Below are 22,685 nucleotides of genomic sequence, written 5' to 3'. Positions count from 1 at the left end.
GTCTGGGGCCAGGAGCTCAGGTTGGCCTGATGCCAAGCATATGATAGGAAGAGGTCAGAGAGGGGTGCTCCGCTTCCTTCTCACCTGGTACCCTGTGTCCCACCCACCAGTAGTTCCAGAGCTCCCATGGGGGGATGGAAGAACAAGGGTGGCCGACTAGAGCCCCTCCACAGACATGCCGGTGACAGGAAGGGACCCACCCTCCTGGGGCACCTGCCAGTGTGGGGCAGGGCAGTCGGGAAATAGGGAAACATCGGGACATCAGGGTTCAGGGCTGACTTTCCATGGGTCTGACTGAGCCCTGAGGGACAGCCCTCTTTGAAGGGACACCTGGGAGGCCTCAGAGGGAGGCATCAGGGTGCCAGGGGGTGGAGCTTGCAGCAGGGAAGCTTCCCGGAGGTCATGAGATGGTGGCCACAAGCGCTCGGGCTGGGTCTCTCTGGACGCCAGCCCTGCATCCACCCAAAAGAATCACTTCTTCGCCTGGCCTTCCCCCCATGGGACCCAGCACATGCCCCCATGGTACCCAGCACACCCACCCTGGGCATTGCATGTGCCCAGCTCTGGGCAGGGCCAACGTACAGGTAGGGGGTGTGCAGTGGGGGCACCCACCCCACCCCCGGGAGCCGGGGGCAGGGGTCAGCGTCCAGGCCCGCACCTGAGCCCAGCACGTGGCTGACTGCATGGGCCGAGGGCAGCAGTCCCAGGACCTTGGAGCCAGAAGGGGTCACGTTGTTCTACAGATGGGGAGCCTGAGGCCTGGCGGGGTGAGCTGGGATACAGAAGCAGGTCTGAAGGCTGCAGTCCGCGACAGCAAGCTACGACCCACCCCGCCCCCATGGACTCCTTCCCTGCGGTCTGCAAGCTAAGAACGGCTTCCACGGTTTCAATACGTTGAAAAGGAAAATCATAAGACTATTTTGTGAGATGTGAAAATTACATGAAATTCAAATTTGGAGTCCATAAAGGAGGTTTTCTTGGCACGTGCCATCCGTCGCACCTGCCATCCGTCGCACCTGCCATCCGTCGCACCTGCCATCCGTCGCACCTGCCATCCGTCGCACCTGCCATCCGTCGCACCTGCCATCCGTCGCACCTGCCATCCGTCACACGTGCCATCCGTCACACGTGCCATCCGTCGCACCTGCCATCCGTCGCACCTGCCATCCGTCGCACCTGCCATCCGTCACACGTGCCATCCGTCACACGTGCCATCCGTCGCACCTGCCATCCGTCGCACCTGCCATCGGTCGCACCTGCCATCCGTCGCACCTGCCATCCGTCACACGTGCCATCCGTCGCACCTGCCATCCGTCGCACCTGCCATCCGTCGCACCTGCCATCCGTCGCACCTGCCATCCGTCACACGTGCCATCCGTCGCAGCTGCCATCGGTTGCACCTGCCATCCGTCACACATGCCATCCGTCACACATGCCATCCGTCACACGTGCCATCCGTCGCACGTGCCATCCATCGCACCTGCCATCGGTTGCACCTGCCATCGGTCGCACCTGCCATCGGTCGCACCTGCCAGCCGTCACAAATGCCATCCATCACACGTGCCATCCGTCGCACCGGCCATCCGTCACACGTGCCATCCATCACACATTGTCTGCAGCTGCTTTCCCGCTTGCACGGTGCACTGAGTCCCTGGAATGGAGCCTGCGCCGTGGCAGGGCCTCCAGGCCATCTCGCCTCTCCAGAGAAAGCTCGCCTCTCCCTGCCCAGCCCAGCTCTGGCTGGGTGTCTGTGGGTGCTCAGCACTTTCCAGTGGAGTCTCCATGGTGAGGAAAGCCTCCCTCAGGCCTCTCCTGGCTGGAAGCCCCAGGCGCTGGTGCCCGCCTACCACCCAATCACGATGGTGCCAAGTACAGAGCTAAAGCCTTGTCCGCTGGGACACACCAGGTCCTGCTCAGGTGCTGCCCATATTCATCCCCCGAATTATCCAGCCATGCATGAGGTAGGGCCAGTTATTGTCCCATTTTACGGCCTGGGAAATCAAGGCACAGAGAGGTGAAGAGCTGCCAAGGGTCAGGGCACGGAACTGTTCCATGGACTGGTGGTCCAGCAACACTGGGTGCGAGGATTGGCCTTAGACGCCAAGCTTAGAAAGTAAAGATGCCAGTGAAGATGCCCACAGAGCCGGGACGGGCCAGGGTTGGAGTGAGTGCCGTGGCTCTGCCATCTGTGCGGGGGTATAAGCATGTTAGATGCCACGGCTCAAATGGTTACCATTATCAGCATTGTGCAGAGGAAGAGCCTGTGCACAGAGGGGTCCAGACACCTGCCCAAGATCACACAGCTTGTAAGGAGGTGAGCTGGGACTGGACCCAGGCAGTGTTGCTCCAGTGTGGCACTGTCTTAGCCAAGTCAGAGCATCAGGCTTACAAGATGAAAAGGGCACAGGATGGGCCCTTGGGGGGCTCTGACTTGGAAAGAGTCTTGGGGTGATGAGGAGTGATGAGGAGGAGCCGGATCTGAGTGATGAGGCATGCACCAGACCTGGCCAGCTGACGGGCCTCCAGGGACCCCAGCTGACAGAGAAGGTATCCTAAGTTGCCCTCCTGGGAGTCTCCTGAGCTGGGGTCTTGTTCACAGTGCCCTTAGCTACCTTGGCACATGCTATTCCCAGCCTGGAATGCTCTTCGCTGTGGCCGGGTAGCCCCTGCTCCTTTCTTAGGCTCCCTGAACTGCTTCCCCAGAAGCAGGACAGCTCATGGCCCTGCTGGCACAGGTCCTGGTGACACACACCACCCTTGGCCCGCCCAGGACTTTTGCAATACAGCCACACAGCCATTCACAGCAGTTTCTGTGGTGAGCTGCTGGCTGTCTACAGCTCCCACCAGGGGAGGCTTCTACCCTAGCACCCATTCGTGCTGGCAGCTGGGGCTTGGCAAGCATCTCAGATGGATGGATGGATGGACGGACAGATGGATGCATGAACCTGCTGCCAATTCCCCTCTGCCCTGTTTCCCACCAGATGCAGCTGAATGGAGCTGTGCTTGTTTCAGGTAACAGGGGAAGCGAGAGGCAAGATTGGGGGGCACGAGATAGAGCACTTATAACCCCTGCTCCCCAACTGGGCATTGCGCTTTGGGGTCTGGTCACTGTAGCCCCTGCCTAGCACTGCAGAGAGTGTCTTCCCACTCCTCCCTCCCGCAGGCCAGGTGGGCACCCGGTCCAGGCACGCCGGGTCCCCCGTCACTCCTCAGGCTGCTGTGCATCGGTGCACAGAACAATAAGGAAGCACCCTGACAGATCGAACAGCTGTTCAGAACCGGGCACCTCAATCTCACCAGAACTTGGCAACCTATAAAAATTCTTTAAAGATATAATTTAGAACAACCTACAGAATGGGAGGAAGGCCCTGGTATTCACAATGCATAAAGAACTCTTACAGCTCAGCACTGAAAAGGCAAACAACCCGTTCCAAAACTGGACAAAGAACTGGAATAGACACTTCTCCAAACAGGATATACAAACAGCCAGGAGCTGCCCGAGGACCTCAGCGCCGCCCGTCATTAGAGATGCAAACCGAACCCACAGTGAGAGGCCACTTCGTGCCCACTGGGACAGCTACCGTCATAATGCAGAAAAGAATCAGAAAATAGCCGGCGTTGGTGAGGAGGTGAGGAACTGGAACCCTGTGGCCGTGGGTGGCCGCGGAAGATGCTGCAGCCGCTGGGAAGGAGCTTGGCAGTTCCTCCAAAAGTTAAACAGAGAATTCTGAGAGTTCTGCATTATCACAGAATGACCACGTGACCCAGCAACTCCACTCTAGGTTTATACCCGAGAGAACGGAAAACAGATGCTCAAATACACGTGCATGCATGTTCACAGAAGCACCGTTCAGCACAGCCAGGAGTGAAAACAGCACGAATCTCCAGCAGCGGCCCTCCCGGAGCAACACGGCCTGGGACTGGGAGCTGTTTTCCCACCCAGAACCGGCTGGAAAGGCAGGCTCAGCCGGCCGCCCTGCTATCCTTTTCCGCAGCCATTTCCTGCTGTCCCCCAAGCCAGGCTCCAGCCCACGGACGCTTCTATGCCCAGGCTCTTACCGGTGGCACCTTCGTGGTGGAGCTTGGGGTCGGGGGCCCTTCATCCCTGGGCAGCGACAGGCCATTGGGCTCCATGTCCTTCCCTGCAAGAGAGCAGCGAGGGTGAGGACCCGGGCATGGTGAGCAGAGCCAGGCTACTCAGACTGGCTGCCTGGTGTGCTACAGGCAAGGGTGGGTGCGGGCGGTTTGGGAGGTGGGGGCAGCAACAGGACACTGTCTGAGAGGTGTGCTAAATGCCAGTGGCCAGGAGCTCTGGCAGGGCCTCCAGGACCTACAGGGAGGAAGCTGGGGCAGGAGCTGGCAGGAACCCGCATCCTGGGCCTGCTGTGGGGTGCATTTGTCTGTAAGGCCAGAGTCCCTGTTTTCAGACAGAGAACGTGGCATCCAGTCTCAAAGGCTCACGGCAGGTTGGGGGGCCCTGGACCGTGCATCCCTCTGGCCGGATGCTGTGGCCCCTGCGTGCTGGGCTCTTGCAGGGAGAGCCTGTCCCTCATCCCACCCTGCTGTTCCTCACTCTGCTCTCGAAGGCCGGGTCAGGAGGAAGGAGGGGCGAGGGAGGGGACCCGAGGTATGTCTCCATTTCCTGGGGAAACGGCCTCCCCTTCCCCGGCTCTGTCTGCTTTGGAGCCAGTTCCCCAAGGCACGATTCATGGACACGAGGAAGGAGGGGATGCTCACGGGGGAGGCCTGAAGCCCGCCCCAGTCCCTGGCACTGAAACTCGGAGGCCCTGAGGGCTGGAGTGAGCCCCATCCTGCTGAGGCCACAGCGACAGGCCAGCAATAGGCTGGCTGTGAGGACAGATGCCCGCAGACCAGTGGAAGGCCTGAGGCCTACAGCTGAGCTTCCCTGACAGCCCAGGGCGGGGACCTGGTGGGGACGAAGACTGGAAAAGCCAGGATGGGGGCCTGAGGAAGTGGTTCTGTCCGAAGGTCCTGGACAGTGGCCACTCACAGTCACAGAACATGGCTGCCCCTGGCCAGGGAGCCGCCACTTCCTCACCTGCAGAGTGCTGCGCCCTGAGCCGGGGTGCTGGGGAGGCCAGCAGGAGCCCTTTCCTCTGGTGCTTGTTTTCTCATACGGTCCTGGGGGCTTGGCCTGCGGCCGCCAGCAAACCACCCCGCCCTGGAGAGTACTGCCTCCTGGCCGGGAAGGCTCGGGGGCCCTCAGAGCACTCAAAGGGACAGAGTGCAGGTGCCCTGGGCAGGGGAGGCCAATGCTGTCCTTCTCCTTGAAGCCTGTCCACACCCACCCCTCTCCCCTGGCCTGGGACCTGCTGTCTCTGTTCCTCGGAAAAGGCCCTTCCCAGCCTGCATTCTGCACTGCCTGGCCAGTCCCTCCAAAATGGACCACCTGGCCCTTCCCCTCCTCTGCCCTGCCTCTCTAAGTGCTTCTAAGCCTCCGGCCAGGGTCAACGTGACCGCAGAGAATACAGGGTGTGGGGTTTACCTCACTGGGTGTCCAGTGCCCCTGCCTGCCAAGGGACCTTCAGCAAGGCCATCTCTATTATGGGACCTCGTTTTTCTGACTATTGGGTGGGACTTTGGCTGGGACCATCCCCAGGCCCCTGGATGGTAGGTCTGCCCAATGCTCTCCCACTATCCCTGGGACAGGACAGATGACCACGGCCAGGCAGAGCTGGGGCTCCCACTTCCTCAGCCCCAAAGCAGGCAGTAGGAGGAGGGGGACAGAGCTGGGGAGAGGCCCCCACAGGCAGGTGCCAGCCCCTGCCTCCTACCCCTCGGGGGAGCAGGGGAGGAAGAGCTGGGTTTTCCGGGGGACAGCAGTCACAGCTCAGCCTTGGCCAGGGCAGGGGTTGTGAACTGTCAGGTACCAGGGAGTGGGCCTGGAGCGTGGCAGCACTGGCGGGCAGAGATCCCGAATCTGCGCACTGGGTGCTTTATCCACAACTGCATGAGGGCAGGCCTGGTCCGACTGTTCCCTCCCAGAGCCCAGGACCTGCGTGCAGCTGGAAGCAGGTACTAATGCTGTCCCATTGTACAGATCAGTCAACTGAGGCCTAGAGAGGTCAAGTAGCTGGCCTGGGGTTACCCTGCCAGGACTGGGGCTCAGGCCACCCATCCCTGGAGCGTGTTTGGGATGACTGCACCACGTAACTCGGGAAACCTGGGCTGTAGGAGCCCCCTCCTCAACTGGATGGGCTTCACCTGGCCCCGAAGGTCAGGCCAAGAAACCGTATCACCTGGCGCCCTACCAAGCTGCAAACCCACCCAGTCCCCAGCATGGAGGCTGGGGACCCCCACGGAGGGGCTGGGCTGCCTGGGGTCACCCCACCGGCCCAAGCTGGGGGCCAGGCTGCCCTGCCTCGGCCGCACTGACCTGGGCTGAGGGAGTCCAACTCATTGTCTCCACCGAGGAGCAGGTTCCGCGTGAGCTTCCGAGGATCGACTTTCTGAGGGGTGGAGGAAGGCGGGCACAGGGAGAAGCGGCGACGAAGGAAGGCCTCCTCCTTCATGCTGCGGGTGCTCGGGGGCTTCTGGACGGGAGGAGGAGGGGAGCACGAGGTTACCGCCTGGGAAGGGACTTCAGAGCCGCACGGTGGGGTGCCCCCAGCTGGCACCCGGTCCACTCTCAGGGGACTTCTGAGGCAGGGTGAGGAGGGCCTGGGCCCTGGGAGCCTGGTGGAGGGTGGTCACCAGGGCAGCCCAGCTCAGGCAAATGGCTTTGGCTGGTGCCAGCCCTTTCCAGGCCTGGCAGGAGGGCTGGACAGATCCTGGTCAGAGACTCGTCAGCCCCCTCGGAAGACGTTCCCCTCAGAACCCCACCCCAGGTTCTGTGAGACCCTGGCCGCAGCCGGGCAGGTTTTCCCTCTCACGTTTCTCTCCCAGGTGATGGTGCTGCATGGTGGGAGGGGTCTAGAGCCGTCTGTCCATAAAGAAGACGTGTGGGGGCGAGACCAGGTGGCCCGAGTGGCCCCAGGGAGTGACTGGCCCGGGGCTGGGCAGTCTGGGAGCCTGGCCCGCCGTCCACCTAGGGGTCCTTGGAGCCCCTCCCCACAGAGCACCTCTGGTCAAGCCCGCCTGTTGCTTGGGTGCCCCAATGGTTTTACGTGCACCCACGTGTACCCCTGCAAGGTAGAGAGCTCTGGGCGCTCACAGCCAGGTGCACCTGCGTCCACACCCAGCCTAAGACGTTGCATCCCCAGTGGGAGCTTCCTTCCTGCTTCACAAAAGATGGAGGACACACAGCCAGGCCCTGCTGCCCGCCGGCCTTGCTCTCTCAGCCCCACTCACCGGCTTCCCCTGTGGGTTCAGAAGCGGCTGGGCCAAGTGGAGGAGAATTGATTGCAGTCACGCCTTTGCAGGCACTTGACGCTGACGGCTCGAAACCCACCAAGGTCTTAGCCCATTTTACAGATGAGAAAATCATGGCTCACGGAACGGAAGGCCTCACCCTGTAATTGTGACCTGGCAGGGGTTGGCAGAGCATCCCCTCCGGCTTCTAATCTTGTGTCCACTCCCCAAGGATGAGCTCCTTAAAAACGCATATCAATTTTCCTCCGCCCCCTGATTTTCTGGGGCTGCTCCCACCACGTCTCTGGGCAGGCCAGGGGCATCCTGCCAAGCCCGGGCCAAAGTACTCCGTTTCTCCCATGGCTCTGGGTGTTCCTGGGCAGGGGCCTCTCTTCAGAGCCTCTCCTGCTGTGGTTTCAGGAGTGGGTTGGGTGGCGCAGGGTGTCCGTGGTCCTGCGCTTTGTCCACTGCCCCAGAGCCCCCTCTGTGGCCCCAAAGAGTGGGAAGGGGCTGCAAGGCTGCGGCCAGATTGGGCCAGCCGCTCCCTCGCTGAGCACCTGTCTCAGCTGGTGACCTTGGCCGGCTTACACACGGGGAAACTGGCTTCAGAGAGGCTAACAATCAGCACGGCCCGTCCTTGAGACAGGTGGAACCGGTCCTAAAACCTGGCTGCTGAGCGTCTGCCTGCTCAGTGTGTCAGCTCAGCTCAGCCAACCTGCCGCAGGGAAGTCCCGTCCCCATTTGTCAATCACAGCAAACCTGTCCTACTTGTCCAGGTGTGGCTCAGGCCAGGAGCCAGCACCTGAGCGGAGGCCAGGCTGACTCAGCCAGCCAGCTGAGATCTTCTGAGCACCCAGGCTGGGCTGGGCACCGGGCAGCCAACCTGAGTCAGCTGCGATCCTGCTCTCAGGACCCAGAGGCTCCGGAAAGTCCCCGGCAGCATGGTGACGGTGATGCCCAGGTAGGTCTCCCTCACTTGGAACCTCCTGGGGCAGGGAGAGGAGCTCTCAGCCCAGCCGCAGCTGCCCTGTCTGGCTGTCGGCTCCAGCTCCACCTGGGCCAAGGTGCAGAGTGACTTTGGCTGCCTTTCTGCTCAGACCCCGCATGCCTCCTCCCAGCACCACTGACAGCCAGTGGGACTTGTTAGTCTGTGAGCGCCATCAGCCACTCATCTACCCACCACTACCTGGCCCCCTTGCACCCATCCACCGATATATACATGTATCTTCCTTTCCATGCATCCACCCACCCACCCACCCATTCATCCATCCATCTTCCCATTCTCCCTTCCTCCCTCCCTTTGAGGCATCGCTCCATCCACCCGCTCACCCATCCACCAATCTGCCATCCCTCTCTCCCTCCTTTTCTAGCCGGTCAGTTGACCAGCCCAATTCCCACTTCCTTCCCATTCACCCCACACTCAGACACATCCAAGGTGGTATTCACATAACAGCTGAACCACTGATATGGAGCAGAAGCTCACCCATCCAAATGCAATACAGGCATGTACCAGGGATTCTCGCTGTGTGCCAACACCCCCTGACCAGTGTCCACTGCCCTGGGCCCTGCAGACTCCCTCTGACCAGCTCAGACAGGCTGGGGGGCAGCTTTCATCACAGGGCATCCTGGTCTGTGGAGCTCTTCTGGAGACCCCCTCCCTTGGACCTCCCGATGTCCTACAGCTGACAGGTGCCTGCTGAGTGTCCCTATATTGTCATCTGGTCGGGGGAGGCGTTTTGCTCATTTGATTTTACTTTTAAATTTTATTTCTGAGATGGAGTTTCGCTCTTTTGCCCAGGCTGGACTGAAGTGGTGCAATCTTGGCTCTCTGTAATCTCTGCCCACCCCCCCACCCTCGGGTTCAAGCGATTATCCTGCCTCGGCCTCCTGAGTAGCTGGGATTACAGGCATGTGCCACCACACCCAGCTAAGTTTTGTATTTTAGTAGAGACAGGGTTTCTCCATGTTGGCCAGGCTGGTCTCGAACTCCTAACCTCAGGAGATCCACCCGCCTGGGCCTCGCAAAGTGCTGGGATTACAAGTGTGAGCCACCATGCCCGGTTTATTCATTTTAGAGGTCGCATCTCCCCGTTGGTTCCTTGCGGCATTTAGAACAAATCCAGTCTCGTCTCATCCATTCCCTAACCCTCCCCATCACCCCATTCCCCACGCCGCTCTGTCACCCAGTCCGCTCCAGTCACAGTGGCCCCTTTATGTTCCCTGAAAATGCCGAGCCCATTCCTGCTGAACGGTCCTGCCCACCATCTCCGCGTGGCCGGGCCCTCCCCGAATTCCACCCTCAGCTAAAATGTCACTCTGCAGAGGGCTCGGCCACCGTGGAAGTTGATTTGGATTCTCCAGTGGCACTGGGGGTCCTTGGAGGGATCGACTTTGCATTTCTTTGTTCTTCGGGCACTCTCTTCCCCCACCAGAGGCGGTGCAGGCGAGGGGTGGCGGGGTCTGACTGATCACAGCCCTGTCCCAGCAGCTGACGCAGGGATATGCGGCAGGTGCTCCTGTGTGTTTGGATTCACACAGGCTGCCTGTCGTGTGTCGCTCGGCTCTGGGGTGGAGACCCTGGGTGCTTGTGCAGCAGGCGTTCCTCAGCGGAGGTGCCTGGGGCACCCACCTGCCATCTGCCTCCCCCCCGCACTGTTCCCGAGGTCTCCAGGTCAGGTCCGGTCCTCAGAGAGGTGAGCAGGGTTAGTTTCGGGGCTGCTTTCCACTGGAACCCTAGCGAGGTTCCCACCCTGGCCATCCGCCACGCCAGGCGTTGCCTAAGAATTAAGGGAGCGTTGGCATCTGCAGGCTGTGAGCTGCTGAGGAATGAGGCCCTGCCCTGAGTGCTGGCAGGACCTTCACCCACGGCAGTGAAAGCTGAGGGCTGGGAGCCCCGGGGAGCACAGCCCACCATGGGAACCCCCCATGAGGGGAAGGAGAGAGGGAGGGAAGGAGGGAGGAGGGAAAGAAGGATGGTGGAGAAGGAAACAGACATGCTGGTGAGACCACGAGACCTGGGATCCCATCAAGCGGGAAACTCAAAACGCCCACACTCCCCGCCCCTCGCTCCCCGAGGGAAGCTCTGGGCCAGGCTCCAGCCATGAAGGGCTCCACGTGGACCCTGTGGGCCCAGCCCTCAGGCCCTGGTTTCTGCCTGTCTGAGGCCACCCAAGGTTCACGTGAGGGTCACTCTCATCAGCCTCCATGACCTGGGGGGCTGACCTGTCCCTGATGCCAGCAGCACCTTCATCTCCATGCCCTGGGGACTGGCCTTGTCCCTGATGCCAGCTGCACCTTCACCCCCAGTGACTCGATGCTCACCTGTGCACAGCTGGGCCTCAGCCTGCAGCTGCTGAACCCTTTTCTGCCCCTGTGCCCAGTGCTGTCTGTCTCCAGCTGTGGTCTCACCTGCCCCACAGTCCTGACGTCCAAGTGCGGGAGGGGATGCTGTGGGGCCTGAGAGGAAGGAGCTCCAGAGTGCCCCTCACGTGGTGAGACTGTCCCTGGGGCCAGAGAGGGAGCATGGGCAATTCCACTCTGAAAGGTCACGTTTCTGCCTGGTAGGGCCCCAGCCCTGACCCCAAGGAGGCTCACTCTGGAGGCCAGGGAACAGGGCATGGCTGGGGAAGAAGGCAGAGCTGGGGGGTGGTCACTAGATATATGTGGACCCCAGTGCCCAGCTCTGGCCAAGGCTAGGAGGAGGGACAGGTGCAGGCCCGAAAGCCACCGCCCGACCCCAGGTCCAGATCAGCCACCAGCTGCTGTGCAGCCTCCACTCCTGGGGGCTGAGGAAGTTTTCTCTTCCAATGTCGTGTCAGGTGCTGGGTCGCCTCGTTGGCCTCCAGCTGGCCACCAGACAGGATGGGAAGGGCCTCCTGTGCCCCTCCAGAGGCCGTGTTTGCCACTGCTGCCGTCTGCTGGCCACCCAGCCGGCACACTTCGAGCATGGCGGTTGCATGTGCCCCCCAGGAACCAATTCTCCAAGTGCCCCCTGCCTAGGGGAATGACAGGTTTGGCTCAGCTGTTGGGGAGACCTGGTGACTAGGGTGACCAGAATGAGCCAGCCCCACCCCCTGCTGGTCCCTGGCCCATCTCAGGGGCTGCCCTGCCCAGCTGCCCTTCTTAGTCACGACTTTGTGCCTCTTTGTGCCTTTTGGAAAGTTAGGGGGGGCACCAAAAGGGAACACTTTGGACTTGGGCTGGGGTGGAGACCCACTGTCCATGGAGAGAATGGGATCTGAGCGGAGCCTCCTCTGTCACTTGGCAGGAGGGGCCAGAAGCCCTTGAGAGCTGGGCTTTGGCAGCGTGAGAGGGTCTCCTCAGAGGTCTGCTGGGACTTGGGGGTAGGGTGGGGGTGATCCTGTGACCCAGAGAGGGGCTGAGGCCGAGGGTCCGGGAGGGGTGAATGTGGGTGCTGGGTGTAGTTTTGGACTGTGCCAACTACCAGCCTGGGAGAGATGGCAATCCCGTCCCTGGTCCCGCTAGGCTGGAGGGGCACACGGAAACTCCGTCCATGGAAGGCCCCCCTTTCTCTGCACCCCAGCCCCCGAGCTGGGCTTTTGCCTCTGCCTGTCCCCCTGCAGGGGCTCCACCTCCTTCCTTGGAGACCCAGCCCTTTTGTCTTTCCCCTGCTGTCGTTCCTCAGGAGCAACTGACCCCCATCTCTTGGGACTGGAAGTGCACCCTTACTGTGCTTCACTTTGGCCTGGGTGGGGTCCTCAGGGCTGGGCTGGGCGGGGCAGCGTGGGGCTGGGTAGGGCGGGGCTGGCTTCCGCTGAGGGCACAGGTCCCGCCAATTTCCTTGACACAGGGCCCAACGCTGCATCTCTAGAATGAATTCACTTGTGGCTGAAAGGGGGCCTGAGAGAGGCTGGGGCTGCTGAGGGCTGGGGAACGTTCTGGAAGGCCAGGGAGCAAGTGGAACAGAGAGCCAGACAGGCAGCTGGGCAGAGGCCACTCCTGAGGCCTTCCTCTGGGCAAGGTGGTGGATGCCCAGGCAGGCAGTCGTGGGTGCCTCTTCCAGGTCCTCTCCGGAGACCCTACCATCCTTCTCGGGCCAGCCTCAGACTCCTGACCCTGCCTGTGCACAAGGCTGCCCAGGGCAGGTGGACACGTGTGGCTCTCGGGGACCAAAGGTGGCCGTGACAGTGTCGTGCAGCTGCTGTGCTCCTGAGGCTACAGCTAAGACACCGCGCAGCCTGGCAGCCTGGGGGCTGCCCTACCCCCTGCAGCGTCCCACCCACGCCCAGAGCCACTGCTTGACCGCCCTTCCTGTTGACCACAGGCACCTCTGGTCTCCTCCTGGGGCCCCCACTTCCTCCCGCTCTGCTGAGTTCTTGGGCCACCCAGGAGTTGCAGAGGGGACAGAGACGAGGGCACAGGAAGGGAGTGAGCTCTGAGTCCGGGCTTACCCCCTGCGCCCTCCCCTACCTACTGCATAGGGCAGAGCAGGCTCTTCCTTCCGTTTTCCATGAGTGGCATGAAAGACCCCTCCCACCACTGGAGGGGCAAGAGGTCCTGTGTGGTGCCAGCCCAGAGCAGAGGGGGAGGGACAGGTCAGGTTCTGCCCCTGCCTGGCAGGCCCTGTGTCCCAGAGGATGCTTGCCTCTGGACACCTGGGGAGGGGCCATGCTCTCTAACCCCATGCCAAGGCCAGCTGTTTGGCAGCATGGAGCCCAGCCCCCTGAGGGGCCCCACTCAGAGCCAGTGCCCAAGGTCCCCTGCATCCCCCAGCTGCCTTCCCATCGGTTAACTGGACTCCAAAGCGCTCCCCACACCCTGCCTCCCTCCCAGACGCTCACCTTCAGGCTGGAATAAAGGGATTCTTAAAAAAAAAAGGTCACTGGTGCCTTGTCAGGCCACATAGAGCCAACAGCTGGGGCCACACTCAGCTGAGCCTCGTCCAGGGGCAGACACTGCCTCCGTTCTGAGAAAGGCTGAAGCTCTGGGAATGAATCCAACCGAGCGTGGACTCATTCCGCATCCTCCCTGCACCCAATTCCTCCCTCCCCCCATGCAGAGGCCCGGGGACCACAGAGCTGGGGAAAAGGGCCCAGCCCAGCCTCCAATGGCTGTGTGACCTCGGCTGGCCACATTCATCTCTCAGGCCCTGCTTGTAAGTCAAGGCTTGCTCTGAGCAGGGGAGATGATGTCCCAGGCCCCGGGGAGGCCCTGGGGAAGGCGCCTATAGAGGTGAGAGTGAGCCCAGCCCCAGCCCCCTCCACGCCTGCGTGGCGTCCTCACCCACAGCCGAGTCACGGGGCTGGGCCGAGCTGCATTGGAAGGGAGAGGAGGCTCTGGCCACTGGAGTGCCCATCAGTTGGCAGAGGCCAGAAAAGCAGGAGCTCGAAGCCAGCCTTCAGCAGCAACATTTGCAACAGATACTTCTACCTAAACCAGGTGGTTCTTTGCACATGGGATAGAGAGGTCAGTGGGTCCCAAGGAAGGACAGCAGCCATCAGTTAAAGGGCAGCAGCCGTCATGTCAACACCATACATTTGCATTCCAGAAACTTGCTAAGATCCCAGTGCAAGTGACCATGAGGACCCTGCTGTGAGGAAACCACCCAGGCCTCCTGAGTCACCCCAGGGAGACCACAGCAACAGATGCCCTCCCTGAGAGCAGACACCAGCACAAGGAACCAGGCTGCTGTGTGTGGGTGGAGCAAATGCCCAGTGCTAATGTGGGCAGCCTGACCACCCCTGCAGGGGCAGCAGCCTCTTCAGAGCACCGTGGCATGCACTTCAGCTATAGCATTGGGGCCCTGGGGGCTTGGGACAGAGGCTTTCCCAGGGCATCAGCTGCACAGATGGATGTTAAAGCCCCCCAGGCCCTCCTGGGTATTCTATCCCACCTGATACGATTCTCAGAATGCTCTAGAGGTATGGGGAGCAGGGGTCAGCATCACATTTTTAAAGACGCAGTGGGCTGGGTGCTGTAGCTCACGCCTGTAATCCCGCACTGTGGGAGGCTGAGGTGGGCGGATTGCTTGAGCCTAGGAGTTTGAGATCAGCATGGGCAACATAGCGAGATCCTATCTTTACAAAACTGAAAAAAAAATACCCAGTTGTGACGGCACATGCCTGTGGTCCCCATTACTCAGGATCTGAGGTGGGAAGACTGCTTAGCCTGGGAGGTCAAGGCTGCTGTGAGCTGTGGTCACGCCACTGCACTCAGCCTGGGTGACAAAGTGAGATCCCTATATCACACACATGCAGAAACTGGGGCCCCAAGAGGGGAAACAGCCCATCTAAGGTCTTGTGGGCCATGCTGTGCCTGGAACCCACTTGGCACTGTGGAGATAGCTGTGGAGGTGCAGGGGAGGGCAGGCGCCCCTCTGGAGAGACATTTCTCAGAGGCTGCCATGGAGCGGGTGAACCTCAAGAGGGGCGCAGGAAGTGGCCTGCCCTGCTGAGGGCGTGGTGCTGAGCCATGCCTGGGTGTTGTCCGGGCTGCCTCAGCTGAGTCCTGTGCCTGTGGGCCCAGCCAGGCCAGCCCGTCCCCTGGCCCTGTCCATCCAGCCTCCTGCTGACATCACTGAAGGCTCAGAGCAGCTACCGGGTCAGCTGGCCTGGGTACGCACCCCACCCCACACCCCGTAGCCGACCCGTCCCCCACTAGCCCTAGGGGGACCTGGCTGTGGTCCCTGAGACAGGCATGGCCCCACCACATCCCAGCCAGACCCTGCCCACCTGTCCCAACAGAAAGGAGACTGATTTTCAGATGCAAGCTGCAGCCAGGTGGCAGCCGGGGTCAGGCAGGGAAGGGGTGAGGGGATGCAGCCATCACTTGGAGGCAGTACCGCTGGAGGGAGGGCCCTGCCGGGGTTGTGGATGCAATCTCAAACCAGCCACACCGAGCCTCAGCATTCACACGGGAAACAGAACAGGAACCTGGGCCCCCAGGGGCACCTGGACACCCACTTCCAGAAGACGATCACCTGACAAGCCACCGGACTGGCCTCTGTTCTGAATGTCCTCAGACACACCTGGGCCTCTTCCCAGTGGTGCCTGTGCCCCCTCGCCTGGCCCTCCTGGGAGGCTCCTGGGCTCTGGGCACCACGCCCAGTGGACAGCCCTGCAGGCCGCTGCCTACACAGGTGTGGGGACTGAGGGAGAAGTGGCTGGGCGCAACAGCCCAGGGACATGCGGCTGAGAAGCTGGGCACACAGCTGTGTCTCCTCATCTGGCCCCAGCCTGCTCATCCCCCTAATTCCAGGGCAGCTAGGAGCCAGGCATGTGGGCAAAAACTCCAAGAAGAAGACCAGAGAAAACAGGGGACACAGCCGCTGCCGGCCAAGACTGAGGTTTGTCTCTGGCCTCCAGGGGCACCTGAGCGCCAAGGGCAGGGACTGGGTGACTGGCTGTTGCTGACACTGAGTGGGGAGCCTGGGGTGCCAGCAGGCCCGCACTCTCCCCCAAAGCCCTCCAGCCAGCCTCAGTCTCCCCCACTGCCTACCCACATGCCACCTCTGTCGGGACCTTCTGCAGCTGTCCCTGTTCCGGGGTCCCTGGGGTGACTGCGAGGCAGTAGGCCCAAGGCTGAGTGGGCCTGAGAGCCGGGCAGGTAGAAGCTTCCAGCTGGAGGAGAGTGGTAAGCGGAGACCAAGAGGCCGTGAGGGAGCGGCGGGGACACCCCCCCACCCCAACTCCCTTCCTTCAGGCCACACTTCCGCCTTCCCTGCTGGGGTCCCTGTGGCCCAGCCACGAGCCCTGACAGAACACCAGCTCCTAGGAACATTCACTCGCAGAGGCTGAAGGTGGTGGCAGGGTGGGGTACTCACGGCCTGGCCTTTGGTTGGTCCTTCTGTCCTTGTGTCCAAGAACACCAACGGGAGCTCTTCCCTGCAGCTCCCGGCAGGCCTGCAGAGGTAGCCCCTGCTCTCAGAGAAGCCAGCCTCACAAGAACATGCATCTCAGGCTCAGGGCCCACTGCTGGGCTATGCAGCATGGGAGCCTCTGCAGCCATTTGCCAAGGAAGTCCTCCAAATTGCAGCCACCATATCAGGCTGTATTAACAGAGGTTGAGTCCTCAGAAGGAGGGAGGGGATAATTGCAATGGAGCCTCCCTGGGCCGCAGCTGGGTTCAGCTTGGTGCCTCAGGAAGGGGTACCACAGCAATGCTCTCTCTGAAGGGCCAGTGTGATGCCCTGCAGGAATGATGCCAGCCAGGAGTGACAGACACAGCCACGGTCTCCCCCATATCCCTTGGGCTGGACAGGCAGGGTGGGGTTCACAGCCGGGCCAGGGCCAAAGCGGCCCAGGAAAAGCCAGCATGGCATTTCCTCCTGAGAGGCCTTCCGGGAACTCCAGGGTCCCGGTCTGATGGGAACACAGCCCTGACCTTGTAGCCAGGGCCCTTGTGTAGGGCCTCCCCCAGCAGAAAGAGGGGCACTGAGGTAAGCCAGGCCCCCAGGCAGTGCCCTCTGCCACGCAGGTACATGGCACCCCAGCAGTGGACAGGCATCGTCATCCTGGCTCCCCCTCCCCCAGGGTCACATTACCCAGAGCCTTGTTTCCAAGACCAGAGAGGTCCTAAGGCCACCTGCTGCCCACACACCCATTCCAGCCCTCCTTAGGATCTGTGGGTACCTGGGGCAGCCCCTGGGTGTTTCGAGGTGAGGCGTCCCACCCCCACCCCGCCACGCAGCCACTCCTTCCCCGATGCCATCAGTTAAAGGTCAGGAGTCTCAGACACTGCAGGCAAGAGGACACAGAGCATCACAGGTTGGACCCTGGGTGCACGGCTGCGGTGGGGAGGTCGGCCCAATGCCTCGGACAGAGAGGCCCCCAAAACAAGAATAAAAGCCACCCTAACAACAGAGACAACCACGTCCGCCCGTGAAGCCTCACTCCAGGCCGCTTTGAGTGCTTTGCTTCTGTCAGCCGCCAATCTGCCCCCCGCCCAGCAGACAGTATTGTCATCGTCCCTGTGTGACACAGGGAGGGCGCCGGGGGATGCCACTGAGTGGCGACTGCTCCAGGACCCGGCACAACGTCCCTTGACCAAACGCCTCCCACTCTCCTGGGAATGGACCCTCAGGTCCGGCATCCTCCGTGTGGCTCCATAGTGGGGACGGCATGGACTCCAGAAACCCCTCCTGCCCCAGCAGGCCAGCCCTGAGCCTCCTTGTCCCCCTCAGAACGAAGCTTCCAGAAGGGCCCCCAGTCTGTCTCACACAGGAAATGGGAGGGTCTCAAACAGAAGGACCCCAAGTCTGTCTTCCACAATGGTGGAGGGCTTGCCAAGGTATTCGGGAAATGGCATGAATGGGGTCCACTGCTGGCTGGGTTGCAGAGAGGATGGGGGGCTCCACTGTGGAGGGGATGGAAGGCTCCACTGCAGAGGGACAGGGAGGGCTCCATTGTGGAGGGGACAGGGAGGGCTCCGTTTCGCTGACCTCCCAGGGGAATCCTTCCATGAACGGAAAACTAGTGCCTTGCTCCATGGGCTGCTACACGAGATGCCCATGCATCCCACGCTTTGCCAAGGTGCCCACACCACCCTTGCACTTGCGTCCTTCCCTGGGCACAGGATGCTAAATGAGGTGGCAGTAGGAACACTCGCCAGCTGCCTACCCACCACCTACCCAGTGCGGGACTGGGGGGATTCTAAGCCTTGGAAGAGTGCAAATATCCTCTCTCCACTTTCAGCTGACAGTAAAGAGAGAGAGTCTCTCTCTCTCCTCCCTCTCTCTCTCTCTCCTCTCCCTCTCTCTCTTCCCTCCTCTCTCTCTTCCCTCCCTCTCTCTCTCTCCCTCTCTCTCTCCTCTCTCTCTCCCTCTCCCTCTCCTCTCCCTCCCTCCTCTCTCCTCTCTCCCTCCCTCTCTCTCTCTTCCCTCCCTCTCTCTCTCTTTCTCTTCTCCTCTTCCCTCTCTCTCTCCTCCCTCTCTCTCTTTCCCCCTCCCTCTCTCTCTTCCCTCCCTCTCTCTCTCCTTCTCCTCCCTCTCTCTCTCCTCTCTCTCTCTTCCCTCCCTCTCTCTTCCCTCCCCTCTCTCTCTCCTCCCCTCCTTCCCTCCCTCTCTCTCTTCCCTCCCTCTCTCTCTCCCTCCCCTCTCTCTCTCCCCTCTCTCTCCCCTCCCTCTCTCTCTCCCTCTTCCCCCTCCCTCTCTTTCTTCCCTCCCTCTCTCTCTCTTCCCTCTCTCTCTCTTCCCTCCCTCTCTCTTCCCTCCCTCTCTCTCTCTCTTCCCTCCCTCTCTCTCTTCCCTCTTCTCTCTCTCTCTTCCCTCCCTCTCTCTCTTCCCTCCCTCTCTCTTCCCTCCCCTCTCTCTTCCCTCCCTCTCTCTCTCTCTTCTCCCCTCTCTCTCTTCCCTCCCTCTCTCTCTTCCCTCCCTCTCTCTCTTCCCTCCCTCTCTCTCTTCCCTCCCTCTCTCTCTTCCCTCCCTCTCTCTCTCTTCCCTCCCTCTGTCTCTTTTTCTCTCTCTTCCCTCCCTCTCTCTCTCTCTTCCTTCCCTCTCTCTCTCTCTTCCCTCCCTCTCTCTTCCCTCCCCTCTCTCTTCCCTCCCTCTCTCTCTTCCCTCCCTCTCTCTCTTCCCTCCCTCTCTCTCTCTCCCCTCTCTCTCTCTTCCCTCCCTCTCTCTCTTCCCTCCCTCTCTCTCTTCCCTCCCTCTCTCTCTTCCCTCCCTCTCTCTCTTCCCTCCCTCTCTCTCTTCCCTCCCCTCTCTCTCTTCCCTCCCTCTCTCTCTTCCCTCCCTCTCTCTCTCTTCCCTCTCTCTCTCTTCCCTCCCTCTCTCTTCCCTCCCTCTCTCTCTCTTCCCTCCCTCTCTCTCTTCCCTCCTTCTCTCTCTCTTCCCTCCCTCTCTCTCTTCCCTCCCTCTCTCTTCCCTCCCCTCTTTCTTCCCTCCCTCTCTCTCTCTTCTCCCTCTCTCTCTTCCCTCCCTCTTCCCTCCCTCTCTCTCTTCCCTCCCTCTCTCTCTTCCCTCCCTCTGTCTCTTTTTCTCTCTCTTCCCTCCCTCTCTCTCTCTCTTCCTTCCCTCTCTCTCTCTTCCCTCCCTCTCTCTTCCCTCCCCTCTCTCTCTTCCCTCCCTCTCTCTCTTCCCTCCCTCTCTCTTCCTTCCCTCTCTCTCTCTCTCCCTCCCTCCCTCTCTCTTCCCCTCCCTCTCTCTCTTCCTTCCCTCTCTCTCTCTCTCTTCCCTCCCTCTCTCTCTTCCCTCCCCTCTCTCTTCCCTCCCCTCTCTCTCTTCCCTCCCTCTCTCTTCCCTCCCTCTCTCTTCCTTCCCTCTCTCTCTCTTCCCTCCCTCCCTCTCTCTTCCCTCCCTCCCTCTCTCTTCCTTCCCTCTCTCTCTCCCCTCCCTCTCTCTCTCTTCCCTCCCTCTCTCTCTCTCTCTTCCCTCCCTCTCTCTCTCTCTCTCTCTCTCTCTCTTTTGCTTGCTTGCTTTATTTTTCTTTCAGATGGAGTCTCACTCGGTCGCCCAGGCTGGAGTGCAGTGGCACAATCTTGGCTCACTGCAACCTCCGCCTCCTAGGTTCAAGCGACTCTCCTGCCTCAGCCTCCCAAGTAGCTGGTGTTACAGGTGCTCACCACCACGCCCAGCTAAATTTTTTGTATTTTCAGAAGAGACGGGTTCTCACCATGTTGGCCAGGCTAGTCTTGAACTCCTGACCTCAAGTGATCCATCTGTCTCAGCCTCCCAAAATGCCGGGATTATATGTGTGAGCCACTGTGCCCAGCTGACAGCTGCAGTTTCTGAGGCCGAGGGGAAGCTGACTCGCCCGGGGCCACACAGCAGGCTCGTGGAGAAGGTACTGGGCCCCTGGCGTCACCCCAGAGTCGACAGGGCTGCCCACAGCTCGGGGACTGCCATGCCCGGGTGGGCCAAGAAAACACCTTCTGGGCTGCTGGTCTGTACAACTAGGAAGCCCCTGCCTCCCCACCACGACCCTTCCCCCACTGCCACCACAAGGGTCCAGGACCCCTCCCCACTCGCCGCTCAGTGTTCCCGGAGGTCCAGTTTCACCCAGATGTTTAGCTCCCTCCCATTCGACAGATTGGGAGGCTGAGAAGCAGGAAAATGAAACGGACAACTTGGTCCTACGGCCTGGCCCACAGGGGCCTGATTGGCACCGTCTGGCGGCGGGGAGCCTGGGCGGACTGCTGGTTTCCTGCCTCTACCTCTCCATTTAAGACCCGCTCCTGTGGAGACCTGTCCTGCCTGCGTGTCCTCGGGGCCTGGAAGGAAGTCCTGTGTAGGAGGGGAGGCTGGCAGATCGACAGGTCTCATCTCACCTGGGAATCCCTAAGCCCCACGCAGCCTGGCAGGTATAAGGCAATGACTGTCCACCCTCTGCACACACAGAAACAGTGAGGTAGGAGGAAAAGGACAAACCCGACACCCAGGACGGGAGCCGGCACGCGGGTGTGTGTGTGAGCAGAGCCCCTCGGGACCCTGCGTCTCGGTCTGGACCATCCTGGTGCCTGCAGAGCGGGGTGGGAGGCAGGTACAGCCCAGTGCATAGACAGGTGACCAGGCCCCAGGGGCCCAGGGGGCTGCACTGTGGGCGAAAACGCGCAGACGCAACACACCCCAGAGAAATGAGCGAACGCCCCGGGTGGCACACGCAGGCGTGCTCCCAGCACACGGCGCAGGGCCATCAGAAAGCGGACACGGCCAGACGTCCACGCAGGTGAATGATAAATAGATGACCCGTCTGCGCGATGGGCGTATTCGGCCTCCGAGAGGAAGGAAGTGCTGCACTCATACACGCCTCAGCCCCGATGAGCCGCAGAAACGTGTCAAGTGAAAGGAGCCTGACACCAAAGGCCACACCTTGTCTGCTTCCACGTCCACGCAGTGTCCAGGACCGGTGGGTTTGGACATGAACGCAGACTGCTGGCCAGGGCCTGGCCCGGTTCTTTCCTGGCTTCCCGTGGTGCTTTTGGGAAAGGGCAGGGCTTTGGAGCCCACTGTGACTGGGGGGTGATGGGATGATTCTGGGGCCCTGTGCCCTGGGTTTGCTTTACTGCAGCCCGGGGGGTTCCTCCCAGATGGGGACAGAAAGTGTCCCCTCCTCTGCAGCTCACACACTGGGGAATACAGTGAAACCACTGACATTGACAGCCCCCAGGGAAGTGGGGTGCCATGGTGCCAGGGAGCAGGGCGGGCACCCTCAGCATGGTAAAGCCCCCGTCACGCAGAGCTACAGCATGCAGAAACGCTGGCAGTGGCAGACTTTGGGTGACCAGTGCTGTTTCTTTAAAATACGAAGTGGAATTTCCACTGCTCTTCATGTACCAGTCAATGCATTGATCGTGATCACAGCCAGCAGTGAACGTGCCCAGCTCCGAGGCCTGGACCAGCCGACCTCTGCAGGGGAGCTTGGGCTGGGCACAGCCTGACCCCATTCTACAGACATGGACACAGCAGACACCGGCCCCAAATCCCACCACCTGCCACTGGCAGAGCGAGCAGCCACACGTGCGGGTGGGCTGACTTTGGGGACACCACATGTGACGTTGCCTCTTGGGGATTGTTTTTATAATGGGAAAAACACGTCCCCCTTATAAATCCTGCAAGTCCGGAGTCTGCAGGAGTCAACCGCAACTCACCCCTCAGGGGCAACAACACACTCAGGCAGCCACCCTGGCGGAGGTCAGGCCCGAGGCCCATTCCCTAGGCCCTGCGAGGACACTCCCCTGCACCCAGATGCTCCAGGATGGCCTCATACCAAGAGCTTCAGTTACACCTGCAAAGACCTGGATTTCAAGCAAGGCCATATCCACAGGTACCCGGGGTTGGGACCTGGACACACTTCGGCGTCCCGCGCACTACAGGCAGCTTCTACAGCATCTAGCCCGGCGGGGGCCTTTTGGGGACAGCGTGGCCCTTTGCAACTCCCCACAGGAGGGACCCTTTGCTCCCTCGGCCACAGGAGCCCACCCCTCCCCGCTCTGTGTGGCCCTCACGCTCTCCACATGCACCTGCGCTGGCCCCATGCCACTGTGTCTCCTACCACCTGTGGCAAAGCCACCTTTTCAACCCCGTTAGCCAGTTGACAAACCTCCCCTAGGGCTCTAGCCTCCAGATGAAGCCTCAGCCCCTACCCCTCCCTCCACCACCAGTGGTGCCAGCTCAGCACCTGCCCCAGCAGGGTCCACAGTTCTGTCACGGGCAGCCCCTGCCAGCAGCCCACAGGCAGCTCTGAGAGCCCCATTCCCTCAGTCACACAACCCCCTCCCGGGCCAATAGTGTCTCCCTCTGCCCCACAGCCTCCACTGAACCTTCTGGAAGCCACCCCTGCCAGCGAGTTGGCACTCACTTGCCTGCTGTCCTGGCCATGACATTCTTGGGGTGGAGGTGTGTCCTCAAGGGCTGGGAACACTGGACCTGGCTGAGTCCCTGCACCAGCTGAGAGTCACAGCTGGGGGCTGCTTCCTGG

The 22,685-nt window shown here is 61.0% G+C and overlaps 1 protein-coding gene across 7 annotated transcripts in view; it reads right to left on the bottom strand.

Moving 5' to 3' along the window:
* Window positions 1-22,685, bottom strand: part of OSBPL5 (oxysterol binding protein like 5) — a 78,912-nt gene that overhangs the window by 35,453 nt on the left and 20,774 nt on the right. For all 7 annotated transcript variants that reach the window (XM_078341753.1, XM_078341751.1, XM_054241213.2 and 4 more), the window contains exons 2-3: window positions 6,398-6,554; window positions 4,060-4,142 (exon numbers count right to left, since the gene is read on the bottom strand). In XM_078341753.1, the coding sequence (XP_078197879.1) occupies window positions 4,060-4,142; window positions 6,398-6,421 (107 nt within the window). In that variant the 5' untranslated portion in view covers window positions 6,422-6,554. The remainder of the gene's footprint in view (window positions 1-4,059; window positions 4,143-6,397; window positions 6,555-22,685) is intronic.

Source organism: Callithrix jacchus, chromosome 10, assembly GCF_049354715.1.
Source record: "Callithrix jacchus isolate 240 chromosome 10, calJac240_pri, whole genome shotgun sequence".
In the NCBI taxonomy this organism is placed as follows: Eukaryota; Metazoa; Chordata; class Mammalia; order Primates; family Cebidae; genus Callithrix; species Callithrix jacchus.
This window is presented reverse-complemented; position numbering and strand designations above follow the sequence as displayed.